Below are 19,512 nucleotides of genomic sequence, written 5' to 3'. Positions count from 1 at the left end.
TTTGATTGTTTGAAAAGAAATGGTACATTGTCCTGTAAACTTGGATTTGTCTGTTAAAGAGGAAATCTTTCTTTTGCTTCAAAATACTAATAACGGTCTTTAGTATAGGTGCGCTTTTCTTAAATGCACCAGATAACTGCTTGGTTTCCATTACAAATAAGTCCACAGATATTGGCACAGTCTTGAGCAGACTGCAACCAGATTTTCTGTGTCTAGACCGAAAAGGTGTTCTCTCTATTTTGCTGCTTTCCTCACTTCTCCACATATAGCTTCTCTCACTGTGTCCCATTTCTCTGTTCAATGGCATATATGAAAAGTTTTATGGAGGTTAAGTGCATTAGCCTCCATAAAACTTTTTCTTCAGCGTGAAAGTTTCTGGATGGCTTTTCAAATCTCCATGACTTTGTTGATGAAAAAAATCCTACATCTGAGGAGGATGAAAACTTATTGGAGGTTCCAATTGCAATAGAAAGATGCGGTGCTGGCTCGTCACTTGTGGATTTGACTGATTTTATATCAGCAGCTCAATTTTCCTTAGGCATCTTCTGCTATCTCTTCCTTGAAGAGAAGCCTAAACATCTACACACTGATATCCTGATAAGAAGAAAAAGAAACTTTGTGAATGTGCGAAGTTGATAAGGAAAAGGACAAGGATGGTGGGGATTAGAAACATGATCATAGGGGAAGATGATGATGCTCTTCATCTCCCAAATCCAGTAATTGGTTTTGGGATCCCATCTAATCTTTGTCAATTCCACAGGAGTCTTCCAGAGGCAACCACCTGCCTCAGGACTTCCTTGTTTTTACTATAAGAATGTGGCATCGACTCCTAAAGGGGTTTGAAGCACAATATCTTGATTTCTGTAAGAAGTGCAGCCTGAGTTTGTTGATTTGAAGTACTTCTCTGTGACTGCAAGATAAAGGGGTTATGTTTACAATCTCCTGATGGAGGAGAGATTTCCTTTTATTCCCCTTCCGCCACAAACTATAGTTGATGCATTCAAAGGGAATGGTAGCCTACTTGGGGCGAGCAGAGAAAGCTCAATTGCTCACTGCCTTGCATTGCTAATGCAAAATTACTTGAGAGGATCAGGAAGGCTTCTGAGGAATATGATGCAGATGGGATTCCCCAGAAAGAGTCCCAACGGTATGTGATTTATGAATGCCGCAAGTGGAACCTTGTCTGGGTAGGGAAGGCTGCCTCACTTGAGGCTGATGAAGTAGAAATGCTTTTGGGGTTCCCGAGGAACCACACGAAGGGAATAAGCAGGACTAATAGATACAAGTGACTCAGGAATTCTTTCCAGAATGATACAGTGGCTTATCACCACTCTATTTTGAAAGAGTGGTTTCCAATGACATTGATGTCCTCTCTTTTTTCTCTGGGATTGGTGCTAAGAGGTAGCCCTTCATCAGCTTGGTATCCTGAGTGTTTTGAACAGAAATGTTGACAGGAGTTGGTGGAGCAAACAAACTAGAGAGAGAACCTGCTGATGTGATAGAGATGAATGCTGACCGCTTGGAGCATTATATCAGCTCCTTTGTGACAATCTTGAAGTTAGCAACATACATCATGGGGAGGGCTTGAGGGTTAAGAGTCTTCTCTTTTTAATGACCATCTTTGTATATTGGATACGGTCAAGGGTATTGTCACAAGATACAATTGAGGCCTTGCAATATTCTATTTGTGATTCAGATGCTTGATATTTGAGATATGTGAACCATTGGAAGTCTTTGAGTTTTGATTGTTGATCTCATACTTTTCTTTTTCAAATAAGATACTATATAGTGATAGAAAGGTGAAACCTTCTGCACTTGATTAATTATCTGATACTTCCTCTGTCAGAACAGTCAAAGTTTAGGTTCACAGCATGAACTTGCTCTGGCAGTTCTATATGGCAGAAGTTAATAATCTTGAACACTGCAAAGCTTTGCAGCCAATAGCTTGTCTCCTAGCAGAAGTTACAACCACTTTCTTAAGATGTTTGATTCTAAGACTTGGTCTAAACTAGTTTTGTAATCTAATTATTAGCGCCATAAGTATTGACGACTGAATCTATGATATATAAACATATGGACCTGCATTATATGAACTGACTGTGAAATCTAACTCAAGGATGCTTTTGACACTGCCCTTCCTCTGCAACATACCTTCCTCTCGCCTTTCCCTTGGATGATGGTGGTAAACAACCTATAAAGGTAGGATGCTGACCTGAAGTTGATGGGCATACTTGTTAGATGTATTCTTGTTGGAGTCACTTTTCTTCCTTTCTGTTGTTCGTAACTGGCTCATCTTTACTCAGCTAGTTTCAGGATCATAGTTGATCCCTCTGCATATAGGAACATCATTGCTTTCAGATGTAGTAAAATGCAGTGTGTCCACTTGAGTTATATATCTCAATAAACATCAGACTGTTCATATTTGGAAATTGAATATCAGAACCTAGCAATCTTTTCTTCTAGTATCAATTTAAGCAAGAGTGTTTTTCAGTTTGTTTTCTTTATTTTTTTTTTTTTACAGACGTTTGAATGAAATAAATTGTCATGGTATGATGCTGTAATTATACATTGCGTCAATACCAGACAATCTATATGTTTCATTGGATTGAATGCTTTGTGATTCTGTTGCATGGTACAAAGAAATAAACTGATGCTGATGTCTTTGTTAATTTTTTTTCCCTTCCTGATTGTATTAGCAATGCATAAATCACGCTGAAGAAATAGTCTTATTATGATTTGCATCAAATTGCCAAAGTTTTTCTGCATACGTGAACTGGTTTTCATTAGGTTTTCTTAGATTTAAAGATTATCTAACTAGCTTCATATTTTGGAATTCGTGGACAATAAGTGATCTCTTACTAATTCCAAGACGTATCTAGAATTTGATTAATTTACACTGAATTTCCTGCAGTTGGAACTTGTTTTTGGATTAGTTTTTCCTCTTAATTTTCCATCATTTCATCCAAAGGTGAGTCATGTTGCATGGTAGGCAATGTGCATCTATTCATTTGTGAAAAGTGGAACTTTAGCTGTCTAGTGCTGCAAGCATGACAGCTAATACTTTAGATCATAATTCTTTTCAAATATGATGGATATCACAGGGTTCAGTTTTGTTCTGGCTTTATAAAGTCGGTTCAATTATTTGGAAATGTTATCTGTGAATTCCTAGGCAAAGTGGAAAACCCAATTTGAGGATGAACATTAGGGTTTTTCTTTTAAATATTGGGTTATTCCTCTCTGATCTTCTCTCCAGTCTAATTGTGCTAGCTAGTAGCTAGGCTGTTGATAGAATGATAAAATAATGAAAGCTCTTTGAATATCATGTCCATTGTAATGAGACATTGACAGTTAGTTTGACTTCATTGTTGGCCTTATACATACAGATACGAATCTAATAGTTTCTGGCTAATCATTCAAATTAGGAATTGACAATCTGTGTTTGTCCTGGATTTATGACCAAACATGGATTTGTTTGTTAAAGAAGTCAAGATTCCTTTTCCCCTTAAAGGATTGGTCACCAGCTTTAATATTATATAGTGATAGAACTAAAATCATCTGGACTTGCTTAATTGTTCTCAGTATTGTCAAAGTTGGAGATGGCAGCTTGAACTTTCTGTGCCATTTTCACATTGCAGAAGTCACAATGTGGAAGCCTGCAAAGGTTTCCAGCCTATATGCATTTTGTCTCTTAGCAGAAGTCATAATCTGGTCTGTGTATTCATGTGGGCCGTCATTATTTATATTAACACTTGTGGTCATAGTATATTTCATGATTATGATCATTGGAAGGGAAGGGACATGGCAACGCATATGGGGATGCCCTCATGGGTGCCTAGCCTTGTCTGTTAATGAATTCTATTCATTGTTAACAACTCCATGTGCTTTGCACTGAAATTCTAAAGCTTTGACTATATTCTTTTATAAAGTCTATGTCCAATGATCTGGTGGATGTAATCATGGACACATCTACTCTGATGGCAATCTATTCCTACTCCATATATAATGTGACTTGAAGCTTTCCATGCAGAAAGTTCCCTTAACCTTTTTATAACCAATCAACTAAGATATATCTATATAAGGCGTAAGAGACCTGATGATGCCTTCATGGTGATCTCTCTCTCATTTCTCTTAAACATATACTATAGCTTTTCACCAGACATGTTACATCAAGTTATGATCAGTTCTTTGGTGGTCATTCGCTCAGCGGTCGCATTCGTTTTGCTTCTGGAAAGTTGAAAAGATCAAGGTGTGAACTTCCTAAGGTACGTCTTCAATATGGTTTTGAAGTCTGATTGTTGGATATATGTATGTGTTACTTTGTTGATCAAAATGCTACTAAACTCAAGTGCTTAGAATATGGATCTGGCTGTATGAATCACAAATTTGTTGATCATCGTTTTGTTTGAATGAAACTGGATTTCTTAATGCAAAACAATTAATGTTAATGATTTTTGTTGTTAGCTAGGATTTGTTTTATGGTTGTCTGGTCTTTCTCATTACACATCTGATTTGGATGGCGGGTGGATTTATGCCATTTCTAGACACCAGAAATGACCATTTGTGGATATACATATTTGGTTGATGCCTTCAAATTACCCATCGAGACACCAGTTATATGAAACTGGCATTCAGACAATTGCTTCTTAAAATACAGAAAAAATGGCTTTACATTTCCCTGCGTGAAAGCAAATAAGCTTGTTCCAGTACTTGTCCTCGGGACGTGCCCGTGCCCGTGCCCGTGCCCGTGCCCTGATCAGATCAGAATATTACAACAGTAAGACTAGTAATGAAAATTTACCCTCACGGCCAAGCCAGAGTTTGAATATTCCCCCATCTCCTTACTGACATAGGAAAAAGTATGACTGCCATCATATTTAAGTTACTTTACTCTGTGTTCCTAAGCCATTCTTTTATAATGAAATGCATTTTCTTTTGTATATCATCTTCAAGATTTCAAAACTGATTTCAAAATCAGATCGATAGATGATACATAAGATCAATTTCATTCACTCACCTAGTCACGCTGGTCGCTCACTCTTAGTTTTAATTTTAAGGACTGAGTTTAAACCACTGAAAATGCATTCATTTATTCTCAATGCATAATATTGCTTGTTATTGGTTAGAACTTAGACCCTGAAGTTTGAACTTGGGACTACAAATTTGTGAGTTGAGACTTCAGAAAATATTGCCAACAATTTTGAATTGGAGCACTTTATGATTATTTTTATTTTAAGAAAGAGTGAAATTTCGTTTAATTAAGTAAATGATACAAAGACCAGGACTGATCCATCATTCTAGCGATTTGAAATTTTACAAGCTAGTTTCTGAGTTTTGATTGGGTAGTCATACCAGACACGTAGCATGGCTGCCCTACGTAAGAATTTCTCATCCTTACAACAGTACCGAGGAAGAGCTTACCAACTAATACACTAACCTCCATCTCCAGAAAGCTAAACAAATCCATGAGCTGGACTAAAGCAATGAAGGAGCCCTTCTATTGGTTAAAGGCAGAAGCATGAAAGGAGTTCCCAAATCCTATTTCAAAACTCTGAAACGTCAAGTCCGCAAAGAGTGTATATCAGGGTTTCATTTCTTGGTATCAAAATTCCGTCTAAACCATATTTATTTACAAAATTGTGAATACACACAAATCTCGAACCATAGTTAATGGGTAGAGTAGGAATGCTGGAACACCAAGTCAACTAGAAAGAAGGGTTTACATAAACATCTCCATTAATACCATGATTTCCCAAGCTGACCAACATTTGAGCAAAATAAACTTATGATTACTTCACCTTCAATAGCTAAATAGAGGTCATGAGCATTTGATCGATAAGATCCACAAGCTCCAAAGAATTAATCGGTTTTAGTAGAAGTGATGAAACCCTCCATCAAAAGTAAACTTCAGTAAACCAATGATTATGGTAAGGATGGAGACACCATGGTGTTCTGGCACCAAGCCCAATTAGATGTTCCTTCTAAGTCTATCATGCCAGGTTAAGTAATTTCTCATGACTGTATAAAAGAACATTTACGTAAAAATTCCGAATATGGTTGATAACCTTAGATAAAAAGGAAAAAGGGAAAAGCCTGATAAAAAAAATTACCTGATATATTTTTTAAAATTCTACTCCATTCGTTTGAGGAAAATAGAGTTATAGAACAAAATTTAGACTTCAGGGTTTTAAAAGAACAACCGTGTTCCTTAGCGGGTCTTTTTCATGATAAAAAATGTCAAAATTTAGACTCAAGAGGTAGCTTACCATTGGAAAGTACACATATACTTCTATATAAATCATCTATTCTCTATAGATTGTATGGTCTTTAGTATCTTAAGATGATCTAGATCTCCAAAAGTACATCACTTTCTCAAACCATAGAAACTATATGAGGACGTTCTCTATGAGGATCCTAGCCCTATGTTAAGGGGTTTAGGGTTCCCCCCCCTCCTCCCTCCGGGGTACTCTTTTTCGTCTATCTAATAATAATACCAGACAGTTCGAAGTGACTAGCTAGGCTAGGGCTCGAGCTCTTTCAAAAAAAAAAAAAAAAAGTACATCACTTTCTCAAACCACAGAAACTGTAACTCAACCAATACACAATTAACCTTCAGCCATCTTGTAAATATTGTTTTGGTGTTAGGGTTGGTTTACATAATTGTAGAGCCAGACTAACAACAACATTGTTTTGCATTTTATTGTATCCTAAAATTATCTTTACATATTCCCCTCTGTGCATATAGTAGTGGAGGCAAATAGTCTCTTAAAAAAAGCTTTGTTACAACGTGCATTTGAAACATAAAATCTCTCATAATCCATACAGACAAAATTGTTCCAACAGTCTTGCCCTATTATCTTGCATTGAAGTTTAATTATTAATTGAAATCATCCATACTCTTTTAACCTTCTCTTCAATTAATTGTGAAATAGCCAAACAAAAAACTATTAGTCATAAGTGTTTGCAGATAAATACATTCTTTTCCGTAAAAATTGTGGTGCTAAAGTTCCATAAACACATCACGATGTCCATATATATTTGGCTTAAATTTCAATATCCTCCTAAACTTGATCATAATAGTTTACTACACCCTTAATTTGTAATTTTAAAAATTAGCATCTGTTTACTTGCTACAAATTGTCACTTTATATCCTCTCCGTCAGATTGGCGATTTTCCATCCCTAATTCTGTCAAATTAGAGATTTTCCATCTATAATTCCATCAATTTACACCATTTATGTCCAATTAGAAATTTTCGTTCATCTTTTCAATCATTTTCTTCTTTTTCTTCTTCTAAAATGTTTCGAAAATTTATTATTATTATTTTTATATAGTATTAGTCATTAATTTTGTCATGTTGGTAGCTGGGTTAGCAAACAAATGGACCCTACAATTGACATATCACTTATTAGTGGAAATATATATAGAATTTTTTTTTTTTTTTAGGGCAACGGAAGACTGATCCATTGATGTAAAATCATGACGACCTCACTCGGTCAAGCATGAAGGGTACAAACCACCCCTCATATTATAATGCATGCTCATCAGAGAAACTGAAACTCAAAGAAAATCCAAAAAAAACTAAAATCCAAAACGAAAACTACCAGCAAAAGCAATAAACTAAAAAAAGCAAGAACCCTACATCTTCTAGCGTATGACACCTCTTTGATCCCTTGGACGCCTAAGACCCTTGTGGTGTACGTCGCTAAGACCAAACAGGCCCCATCACCCTCTAGAAGACAGAGAGGAACATCTCCTACTCGGACTGGGAAGCAAGCAAAGCCACTGCCCCCTCATGCCCACCATGCACACTATCAGGACCCATGGACTCCGAGCCTCCACAGATAGACGCTGCCACCTTGACCTTGTTTCTATGTCCCCGAGGCCTGCCCTTCTTCTTGTAGACCTTGGGAGGAGATGACACTTTCACCTCCACTAAACCATCAGAGGAAAATGCCAGCCCTAAATTTTCTGGTTGCAGAGTAGCCGGAACAAGAGCTAGACCATGTTTAGCCCTTTTACCCTCCTCCTCCCTAGGACGACGGACACCAACCACTGGAGCCACAGCAGAAGTACCTTCAGAACCATGCGAAGGCACCAGCTCCGGAAGAGGCCGAATCTGCACATGTTTCTTCTTCAGCATGTTAGGCACCTTGAACGTCGAAAGCAGGGACGGAGAAGGCTGGGAGTTAGCCCTAAACACGAGGGCAGGGAGAGCCGGACCCGGTGCCTGCGGCGAGCTCTCCTCCACCACAGTATCAGCCTCCACCTCATCCTCCCTAGGGCATCTCTGCCCTCCATGATTCAGCAGGGCGCACAGCCTGCACCGCCCCAGGAGCCTCTCATACCAGAACCGCAATGTAAGAACGTCAACAAGGGAAACCCTAACCCTTCGATCCAGGCGTACCGGGTCGTTGATGGGCAAAGTGAGTCGAACCCGAGCTTCTCCACGACTCAGGGCCACACGGTCCACCTCCAACACCTCTCCAATCGTTCCTCCCACCAGCCGGACTGTGGGTTCCGTCAAGATACCCAGTGGAATACCTTGAAGCGCAACCCAGATCCAAACAAAATCAAGCTTCACAGCAGGGATCTCTGAGAAGCCATCATAATCATTCAACAAGATCATGGCACGTTGGAAGCCCCACGGACCTCCCTTCTTCACACGAGCGACATCACGTTCATGGGTGAACGTAAACAGAAATCGATCACCCCGTGGCTGGACCTCCACAATCCCCGTCAGTCGCCACATAGATCTCACCGCACTTCGGAAAGAGTCCAAAACCACTGCCCTACTGGTATTAAGTTTCCCCACCAAGTAATAGTGACGAGCGAGGAACTCCTTCCCTGGAACCCTAAGGTTCCCCAAATCCACAGGTTCTTCACCCTCCCTGAGCGACAATTTGGTCGCTAGCCTGGCAGTCATGGAAGCAATAGCAGCAGCCATGAACCGGTACGCCGCACAACTTCGAAAAAACTCAAACCCTAACCCTAGCAGAGCGAGAGAGAGAGGGGGAGTAAAAGTCGTGGTATATATAGAAAATATTTGATTTGACAGGGATGGTGAAAATCGAAAAGTATTACAAAGTTTAGAGGGTATATTAGCATCGAAGCCTATATATTTTTTGAAACATAGGAACTTCCACATAATAATATAGTCTCATTGCAGAATGCAGAACAACCATTATATGGGTCTAACATTCAAAAATCATATCTACACAAAAAGGAAAAAAAGAAGAAGCCAAAAACGAAAACAAAAGCTCAATTATAAGTCATCATCTTCTTCTTTTGTATTCAGAGAGTAACATTATCTTATTAGATATATATTTCATATGTTGTCTTGCCTAAATAAATGCCGATATGGGACTTAATTGATTGAATTTGATCGAATTGATATGAAAAATGCATTTCAAGCTAATGTAGCATCCGGAATAAAACATTTTCGTGTATCTGGTGTCAATAATTAATTCAGACGGTTTTAATATAATTGACAGTGTAACACTATAATATGCTGAGTACTTAATCACAAAAACAATAGTCCCGTAACCACTAAGAGAACATGAACATCATCCTATATTATACACTAATTACTGTATAATTTTGAACCATTAATTTTGTCGAGCATGGTCTAGATATGCAGTATTTCTTATTAACAATGAAATAATTAATATGGCATATGAGAGTACAATGTGCTTGTATGTTTGCTTGAGTTTCTGTTCAACAATATTAGGCATAATGGTTGAGAAAAAATGGATGCCTTGGTAGTCTGTAAATGAGGAGTGAGGAAGAAGCATTCAGAAATGGTTGATCGTCTGATCGTGATAGATTACATTAGAAAATGTTCATCATTTGGAGTCATCATAGTACTGTCAGACTATCAGTTAGGAAGAAACTATATTATAAGTTGAATCTTTTCATTATAGTAATGCAAAGCATCTTATAGAAAGGTGATGGCAACCGTGTATGCCGGCCAGCTTTAGTCAAAAACCAATAGAGTTTAAAGGTATATAGATATACGATAATAAGAACAATTATGGAAGAACGAAAGCCTTTCGATACATGGACACGTTATTTGTGATTCAAAACGGTAAAGATATGATGAAATTAGCATCGATTTACAAGACCCCACATGCAAATTTTCTGCTTTGTATTAGGGTTGTTGGGTTATGAATGGTTTGAATAGACTAAAGAGTGAAGTTGTTGTTCGATGAATGCTCCATCGCAGTTCACGTGTAATAGACGTAATGGAGGGTTAACTGTTCTCATATATAGAAACAAGCTTGGTTGCTTCTCTGGTGCAGTTTCTATTTGTTAATTAGAGCACTTAACAATACTTATTATTCTAAGTGTCATTTTCAATGTTAGAGGAGATGAAACCAGTCTAAATGAATAAGGTTTGATTTGCTAGGAAGGAGATCAACCACAACTGATAAAAGATGACGACAGTGAAACCCCACTAAAAATGGAAAGTATTTGATAGAAACTACGTACATCTGATCAAACTCAGCTAGGTCAGAGCCAATAATTGCAGAAAAACCAAATTCAGAAACCTGGGTTTGATCTGACTCGTTTCTACTGATCAAACTCCTCGAGTTTAAATCTTTGAGCAAGGTTTAAATGAGATTTCATTTTCCGGGTAGAAGATTAATAAAAGATGACGATAGTGAAACCCAACTAATTATGGAATGTATTTGGTAAAACCTATTTCGAAGTCAGTTAGGGTTTTCAGAGTCACTATATTGCAGAAAAGCCATATATATAGAAACCTGGGTTTGATCTACATAGTACTGCTGATCATACTCATCGAGTCTATATATATCTTTGAATACGGTTTGAGTTTGAGACATCCGGGAGTAGTGTTTTTATAATAGCTAGTGATCGATAAGCCTCTAACTTCAAACCTTGCCACTTCAAACCTTGCCACTTTCTGGGTTCTGTTATGGACTTATGGTATAATTAAACTGAATGGAAAATGCTTGAAAGATGAAACACACAAATCTCTAACATCAAAACTTATTCTATTATAAGCTAAAACTTCACATTCCCACTGTGAGATGCAATGGCAGACTTTCTGGGGTTGAGAGGAATAAGCGAGTCCACAACCTAGGTTGCTCGCCAAATTCCCTTTCATTAACATCATTGCTTTAGTCAATTCATCAAACTCCTTGTCCTAATCTCCTTGCACTCTTCATCCCCACTCAAACATATCTTGGTTCTACCTAAGCCCTTTTTCATAATTTGACAAACAGGCAGCCTGTTTCATGAATTTAATGAACATTATGTTCTCACACACCATTAAAGAGCAGAACAAAAATGTATGAATTTACTGATAAACAGTTCAAAAGATCAACAATATTCGATGATCAATCTACTCTGACACCCTGTCGATGGCATATACTCTCGATGAATTAATGTTTGTATGACAACTAAGACATTAATATCAATTGGGTCAAATTATCCCCTCAATGGATCTTTCGAAAAATCAAACAAAACCAAATCATCAATGATTTATAATATCTTCATATCTTGCCTCAGCTTACTATTACATGCTAATATTAAATGGGATATTTCTTTTGTTGTGGAAAGATAGGAGTGATGGAAGAGAAAGAGAATGATACATACGTGGCTAGAGAAGGCATAGAAAGTCCGAGTTTAGATGTATTGGGTAGAAACTTCAGAGAGCAAGCAATTCAGTTGTTTAGCTTATTGATCTTTTCTTATCAACATTACTCTCCTCGTCTGTTTAGGTGACATCACTTGACCTAGCTACAAATTATTTGTTTAATCAAAACCTGCCTCATTTCTAATTATTACTACTTTGTTTTTGATGTGAGATGATGATGGTTCATCCGACAAGGAACCTTAATTGAGTTGAAGAAGCAATCTTTTGTATCAGGTTAATAATTTTAAACCCTAATTAATGTTAAGGGTTTTCCTTTTTCTCTCTCACTAAAGTCAAAATTTGAGAACCCTTTCAGGAGTAAAACTTATACAGACAGCAAAATGAGGTCAGAGGGGGGAGAAAAAAAAAAGTTCTCAAAATTCTTTATCGTTCTTGTTGTTTTGACTTAAGTACGGGCAAATTATAATATGTGGTTACTACGAGTTAGTTTAACAGAGCTCAATCGCTTAAGTAACAAGAAAAACATATACCTAATTATTAATATGCATGTTGTGCTTTACTACGAGTTAGTTTAACATAGTTAGATCGCTTAAATAACAAGAAAAACATATACATAATTATTCTTAATTAGTTGGACATCAATCATTTGATCTCAAGTCTATCCTATTCTCTACGTTGTACATGTATTAATGTCTTTGTATATACATGCACGTATATTATATATATAGGGTTTAGGTGACAAATATTCAAGTTAAAATACTAGGACACAGGCGCACAAAAGCTATCATCTATGAGATCAAAATTAATTTGGAAAGAAAAGTCATCCTAAATTTAATTCCATTTACGAGTAAAATAAATTCCACTAATTCATGCTCTGGATAGGATTACGAGTAAAATAATCCTATCCAGAGCGAGGCCTCGCTGTGAAATTAAAGTGTGAGGTTAGAGCTTAAGGTCACTTTTCAGTCTCATATTCACATTTCGACCGTTCAGTTTTTAGGTACTAATGTATAGATCATCTCTGCAAAATTTCAGCCAAATTGATGATCTTTAAGGTATCTAACTCGCTTAAACCAATGGACGAACTGAATCTGTCCAACCTGAACCGTACTAGCTTTAAGGCAGTTATCAATGCCTTAACCACCATCAATTTGGCTGAAATTTTGCAGAGATGATCTATACATTAGTACTTAAAAACTGAACGGTCGAGATGTGGATATGAGACCAAAAAGTGACCCTAAGCTCTAACCTCACACTTTAATTTCAGAGCGAGGCCTTGCTCTGGATAGGATATATATATGCATGAATTAGTAGAATTTATTTTACTCGTAAATGGAATTAAATTCAGGAAGACTTTTGTTTCCAGAATAATTTTGATCTCATAGATGATAGCTTCTGTGCGCCTGTGTCCTAGTATTTTAACTTGAATATTTGCGACTAATAGATTTTATTAATGTGACTAGGGTTCTTTTTTTTTTTTTTTTGAAAGGGTGACTAGGGTTCTATAAATATGAAGGGTGTATAAACCATATGTTGATATGTACGTAGATGTGACAATGAGTTTCCTTTATGGATCATGAGTATTTTCCATTTGAATAATTTAAGCTACCTAGCTTCACCTACACTGATCTTCTAGTGCATCTTCCTACTTTTTTGGTGAAAACTAAAATGAATAGATCGGTGTTTTCCTAACAGGACAAAGGATAAAGGACGAAGCTAGCCTTCAATTAACAAATGCCATTGACGCATTCTTGATCAGGTTATAGCTGGAGAAGGAAGCTAGGATGCATTTGGGGTTTTAAAGGGTTAGAAATTAGAGCGCTTGCCGCACCAACTTTTTGTCTAATCATCTCAATGGTCAAACGGGTCACAGTCACGTCCTTATCCTTGTGTAAGTGTTGCAAAACCTAAATAAAAATACACAAGTTATATAGAACTGTTAGCACTACTTAGTACATAATTGAAGCAATATTGTGATTCTTCTGAAAATTAATCAACATCCTCAGTGATTAAACTAGCTGTCCTCTGTGATCGGTCTTGGTATATATGATGTTTTCTAGCTAGTTCATATAAACTGCTTATATAGGTAAAACTGGAGAAAAACTGTTGATCGATACGTGATCCCCACACATCCTTATCCTTGTGTGCAAGTGTTGCCAAAAGCAAAATATATAGATTAAGAGAGAGATCGAGCTAGGGATCGATTAAGGTAATTTAATGCAGATCGTATCATTCACACATGTCAGGGGTTTAGGGAGAATATACTTATGGCTTACCTGCTTAATTGGTTATTGATTAGAAAAATGAGAAGTTTCTGCAGGTTATGAAGGATATAAAATGCAATTATGAGTAAAGAATTTGTTTTATACATCTCCTTTCAAACTCTTTAGGAAACCGTCTTTTGGTCCAAACCCTAGAAAGCAGAAAAGCAATGGAGCTGGGTGGCTGCGTTTCTATTTAAATAATTCAACCCATCAACTACCAAAAATGCACGTAAACGTTGCCCTAGTTCAGGGCTAGAGACCCTAAACCACATTAATTATGTTAAAATCGTTTAATACATATTATCATATCATGTCATTTTTATGCTTAGTAGAATAAAAATATACATAATCCTTCTGGCCTTTATTTTTTACTAGTATATTCGTACAACACAACAAGCAAAAATAACCAAAATATAGCTGACTTATCAAAATCAGATAAATTGAAAACCGTATACCATATGGGGGAATAAAACATTATAGAGGTATAGTATTTGCGATAATTCCGAATGTGGACGAATTTTTGAATTTGCTAAGTTTTATATAAAGCATTTTTTGGGGAAATATTGGAGGCTTTGGACCATTTGATCACATTAAACAATGAGCATAAGAATGTAGCTAGTCATTCTTTTGAGAGATGGCTAGTGGATTGTAATTGTCTATGGTATGTTGGTTAATAATTTCTTCTTTCTTTTCTTATTGGTGTGGGGTTTTTAATACATACTTGGATCATTAAAGTTGAAGATAAATATCTTAATGAACACCAACCTAATAGTGTAAATTTATCTACTTGCGCTAATATGGGATGAATATATAGATGAATATGTAGGGCTAGCTAATTCTAGTACCGTGAACCGTGTTCTGGATTTCTTAAATAACTTTGGTTTTTCCTTCTTTCCCGGTGAGAAAGGGAAAAAGGTGGTGATCGAAGGAAAATTGGGAGGAGAGTGGGTACTAAGGTGATGCGTAAGCTGGCCAAATATTTCATAAGGAATTACATCGAGGACCCATGCATTTTAGTTTATAGCCAGGTACGTTAATAATAAACATAATTGATTTTTGTGAGAGCCATGCAATCAGTGACGAAACCGAAGGTTCTCATTGCGTGCATGGAATGAGTTCCTCCAACCACCGGTGACGTGCCACGTCCTGTTTCCCTGTCGTTGACTTCTACCCAGCTTCCCCCTTGCATTAGCATTTGCCTTATAATTCAAACGCACTTAATACATAGATATACGGACGAATGTAGGCAATATAATTATTCCACTCAATTTGTTGTACGAAATAGATTAAGAACTCTCAAAGTCTGTGTGTTATAATTAAGGTTATTTAGCAAAATTATTTATCGCAAAGAGGTTGTAGAAAATTCAAATAGGGAGGAAATGCAACAATGCATCGGTCTCTTAATCTCAAATGTACCTTCATGAATGAGATTTCATATATTAACCCACGACTAATTACATGCATGCACATTTTGCCCTTATATGACTTTCTACGGTTAGGCGAATATAGACTATATAGTACAGGAAGTAAGAGTCGTCTATTAATTCTCAAAGTAGTAGGAAAAACAACAGCCTGTGTATCTGATAATTAGGATTAACATATGAATTTGTAGTATATATATACCTTCTTTTCTTTTTGAAGATCACACACAGAAAATCCAAATAGGGGAACAGCCGCCGCACTTGCACTTGATCATAACTTTCCATGATTAATATTAGCTCTCAAGTTATAACCTGCTCAGCTGACATTTTCCAATTTGTCGTAGGCCACCAACACTACTATCAAATTAAAGCAAAGCTTTGGTGAATCGAGCACACTACTATGAATTATAACTAAAGTGACGAGTAACACAGATCTTTGATCACAAAACATTAGCATATATATGTCTCCTGTGGAGTGTGGACCATCGTCAATTAGCCACTTAATCTTAATTAATCAAGACACATTGAATTGTCAAACCAAAACAATCATAATCTATCATCTAATATGGAGTATAAGTCATAGGGGCATTAGGGTTTGTCGACAGATCGATGAGGGTATATTTGTCATTTTGCTCAGAAAAAGGGCAGGGTTGTTTTGCTATCAAATAGGAGACTAGCACGTCAGTCAGCTTTGATGTGATTGGAGGCGACGACAAGATGGATTGTATATAAATAGAAAGCTATCATTGAAGGTTGGATTGGAAGGAGGCAACCAAATCTTCTCACTTCTTAGGTAGAGAAAAATGGGAAGGTCTCCTTGTTGTGATGATAGTGGCCTCAAGAAAGGTCCCTGGACTCCTGAAGAAGATCAGAAGCTCATGAATTACATACAGAAACATGGCCATGGAAGCTGGAGAGCCCTTCCCAAACTTGCAGGTATATACTGATCATCATCTCTCTCTCTCTCTCTCTCTCTCTCTCAAGAGATCAAGAATTCAAGAGTGATGTTTTGTTCTTATAATTTGCAGGGTTGAACAGATGTGGCAAGAGTTGCAGGTTAAGATGGACAAACTACCTTAGGCCAGATATAAAGAGAGGCAAATTTTCTCAAGAAGAAGAGCAAACAATTCTGAACCTTCATTCCATCCTTGGCAACAAGTAATTCCCTTAATTGTTTCACGAACTTAAAATATGTATATATATTTCATATAATTTGACATGTACGTTATATCTTATCGGATAGTCTACCGGCCATATTCTCTTATTAGATAAAGTTTGACACTTTTATGTTGCTTGAGATAAAAACTTTCTGTTCATTGTTTTGCTCCTTACAAGATGGTCAGCAATTGCAAGCCACCTACCGGGTAGGACGGACAACGAAATCAAAAATTTCTGGAACACCCATTTGAAGAAAAAGCTGATTCAGATGGGTTTTGATCCGATGACCCACCGGCCTCGAACTGACATCTTCTCCAGCTTGCCACACCTTCTAGCTCTTGTCAATTTGAAAGATCTTATTGACCAAGGCAGCAGCCAGACATCTTGGGATGAACAAGCCTTGAGAATACAAGCAGAAGCTGCTCAAATGGCTAAAATTCAATACCTACAATACCTCCTCCAACCTCAAGCTTCTACCTCAAACAACCTAAGCGATTTCACTGACATGGAGACAATTGGTCTTTTGAATTCACTCTGTTCATCAATCAAAGATGTTAATCCAGTGTTGGGTTCATCTCAGTTGGAAACCTCAGCACAATACCTTGGATCATCTTCGGTGCAGAATTCAACCCCTTTCTCTCCTTTGCCTGATTTGCAAATGGTACCCTCCTCTGCTTATCAAAAGGACATGATCATTAATCAAGCTCCAGATCAGTTTACAGTGTTGAGCCAAGTGGACAACTCTCCCAACAATAATTCATGGAATATTCCTTCCTCTTCAAATACTAGTACTCCCTCTCCTCCTTCTGTGGCGGTTCCTCCTATGACGGAGACTTCAACAAGCAATAATAATATGGGTGATGCTTGCAGCACTACTACTTCAAGCTATGGAGGAGTGGCTACTATTTCTGCTTGGTCTGACCTACTTCTGGAGGACTACCCGTTTTTCAATGAGATTTCTTAGTTACTTTACATATATGCTTGAAGAGTAAAGAGGCTAGGCTTGGATTTGCATGATGATCACCACCACTTTTTACTGTATGTACTTTCTGATGAGCATACATATACTCTTTATTTTATGTATAATCCTTCCAAGGTACGTAAGATTGTCTAATTAGGTTTTATTTTATGTATAATCCTTCCAAGGTACGTAAGATTGTCTAATTAGGTTTTATGCTTCATTACATGTTCTCATGGAATGTGTGTGTTTTAAGATTTCATCATCTTTAAACATGCAGGAGTATGGAATTAGCTTGGATCTTAATTTACTTAATATAAATATTTTAAGTACGTAGTTAGTTAATTAGCTCGAATATTTTATAATATAGAAGTAGCGAGAAACAAAACCTACATAAGTATTTCTTGCTGAAAATACAATGACAGAATGTGTTTTCTGGAAAATGGGGATTGCAAGCCACGGATCAATCCTTACTGGGCAGCAGAAACCAAAATTAACAAACAGAACACCAGATTTTGGTTACGCAGTGAAAACATCAAATATGAGATTAAAAACATTGCGGGGCTCTTACTCTTGAGAACCCAAAATAAGAATTAACTTATGATGAAGTATATGATCTTTACAAACTTGAATAGCACTAACTCGGCTACAATGATTAGACAAAAACTAATACAAAGTTTATCTTTTGTCTTGAACTCCTTCTTCACTTGAACGATCGCCAAATATCGCTCTTCTTTCTTCACAGCCTCTCTACTGACTCAAGAGAATCTATGCATATGAAGAACACTACCAACAACACTTAAGCATGGAACAAGTGTTTTGACTCTTGTGAAGACCCAAACTTAGATGAACAAGCAAGACTCCCAAATATTCTTGCGTTCAAGACCTCTCTCTCTATCAACGTCTCTTCTTTTTATATATCCAAAGGGAGGCCGTGCAATGCACCAACAAAACAGATTTTTACCCTAATTTCACTTCAACAAGGAAACTATCTTTTGTGTTAAAGATAACCAATTAAAGACACCCAACCCTAAAATACTTAGGAAATCAATTACACAATTTTGTAAACAGAAAAAATATCTTTAAATAAGGAATATTAAACCCCAAAGATACTTTCCTAGACCAACCACTAATCTACCATGTATGCATGGATGCAATTACCAATCCTTACCGGGCAGCAGAAACCAAAAGTAACAAACAGAACACCAGATTTTGGTTACGCAGTGAAAACCTCAAATATGAGATTAAAAACACTGCAGGGCTCTTACTCTTGAGAACCCAAAATAAGAATTAACTTATGATGAAGGATATAATCTTTACAAACTTGAATAGCACTAGCTCGGCTACAATGATTAGACAAAAACTAATACAAAGTTTGTCTTTCGTCTTGAACTCCTTCTTCATTTGAACGATCACCAAATATCGCTCTTCTTTCTTCACAACCTCTCTACTGACTCAAGAGAATCTATGCATATGAAGAACACTACCAACAACACTTAAGCATGGAACAAGTGTTTTGACTCTTGTGAAGACCCAAACTTAGATGAACAAGCAAGACTCCCAAATATTCTTGCGTTCAAGACCTCTCTCTCTATCAGCGTCTCTTCTTTTTATATATCCAAAGGGAGGCCGTGCAATGCACCAACAAAACAGATTTTTACCCTAATTTCACTTCAACAAGGAAACTATCTTTTGTGTTAAAGATAACCAATTAAAGACACCAAACCCTAAAATACTTAGGAAATCAAGTACACAATTTTGTAAACAGAAAAATATCTTTAAATAAGGAATATTAAACCCCAAAGATACTTTCCTAGACCAACCACTAATCTAGCATGTATGCATGGATCAGCTCGGAAGATACTTCACCGTTTTGTATGGGAATGCCAATATACCAAGTTGGTCAAAACAACACTTGCCATTATTATTATGCAGTACTACATGTCTACGTACATGTATCACTATCACCAATATACACAGAAAGATTTGCCGTATAAATTAACAATATTGCGATTACTATCACTATCATGATCCTCTTTCTATTGCCATTATTGTTATTATAATCACAATCATCTTCGTTATCACCTAATG

General features: G+C 36.9%; 2 protein-coding genes and 1 pseudogene across 2 annotated transcripts; 2 read left to right on the top strand and 1 right to left on the bottom strand.

Annotated features, from left to right (window-relative positions):
- Positions 1-300: 300 nt before the first annotated feature.
- LOC133724706 (DNA (cytosine-5)-methyltransferase DRM2-like) lies at positions 301-15,914 on the top strand (annotated as a pseudogene).
- LOC133724697 (uncharacterized) lies at positions 7,754-9,024 on the bottom strand. The gene has a single exon (XM_062151515.1). It carries the CDS (start codon positions 8,942-8,944, stop codon positions 7,754-7,756), a length of 1,191 nt encoding a protein of 396 aa, XP_062007499.1. The 5' UTR covers positions 8,945-9,024.
- A 110-nt stretch (positions 15,915-16,024) lies between the features above and the next one.
- On the top strand, positions 16,025-17,778 carry LOC133724040 (transcription factor MYB92-like). Its single transcript, XM_062150861.1, has 3 exons — positions 16,025-16,241; positions 16,334-16,463; positions 16,641-17,778. The coding sequence occupies exons 1-3, from the start codon at positions 16,109-16,111 to the stop codon at positions 17,425-17,427; spliced, it is 1,050 nt and encodes a 349-aa protein (XP_062006845.1). The 5' UTR covers positions 16,025-16,108; the 3' UTR covers positions 17,428-17,778.
- Positions 17,779-19,512: the final 1,734 nt, after the last annotated feature.

This window comes from Rosa rugosa, chromosome 1 (assembly GCF_958449725.1).
Source record: "Rosa rugosa chromosome 1, drRosRugo1.1, whole genome shotgun sequence".
Classification (NCBI taxonomy): domain Eukaryota; kingdom Viridiplantae; phylum Streptophyta; class Magnoliopsida; order Rosales; family Rosaceae; genus Rosa; species Rosa rugosa.
Note: the sequence above shows the minus strand (reverse complement) of the source record. Positions and strands in the feature narration are given on the sequence as shown.

What these genes read in the sequence shown, in the direction of transcription:
- LOC133724697 (XM_062151515.1), bottom strand. Translation starts at nt 8,944, where the DNA reads ATGGCTGCTGCTATTGCTTCCATGACTGCCAGGCTAGCGACCAAATTG.
- LOC133724040 (XM_062150861.1), top strand. Translation starts at nt 16,109, where the DNA reads ATGGGAAGGTCTCCTTGTTGTGATGATAGTGGCCTCAAGAAAGGTCCC. An exon ending in AGCCCTTCCCAAACTTGCAG is followed by an intron (nt 16,242 to 16,333) that starts GTATATACTGAT and finishes TATAATTTGCAG; the next exon opens with GGTTGAACAGATGTGGCAAG. An exon ending in CATTCCATCCTTGGCAACAA is followed by an intron (nt 16,464 to 16,640) that starts GTAATTCCCTTA and finishes GCTCCTTACAAG; the next exon opens with ATGGTCAGCAATTGCAAGCC.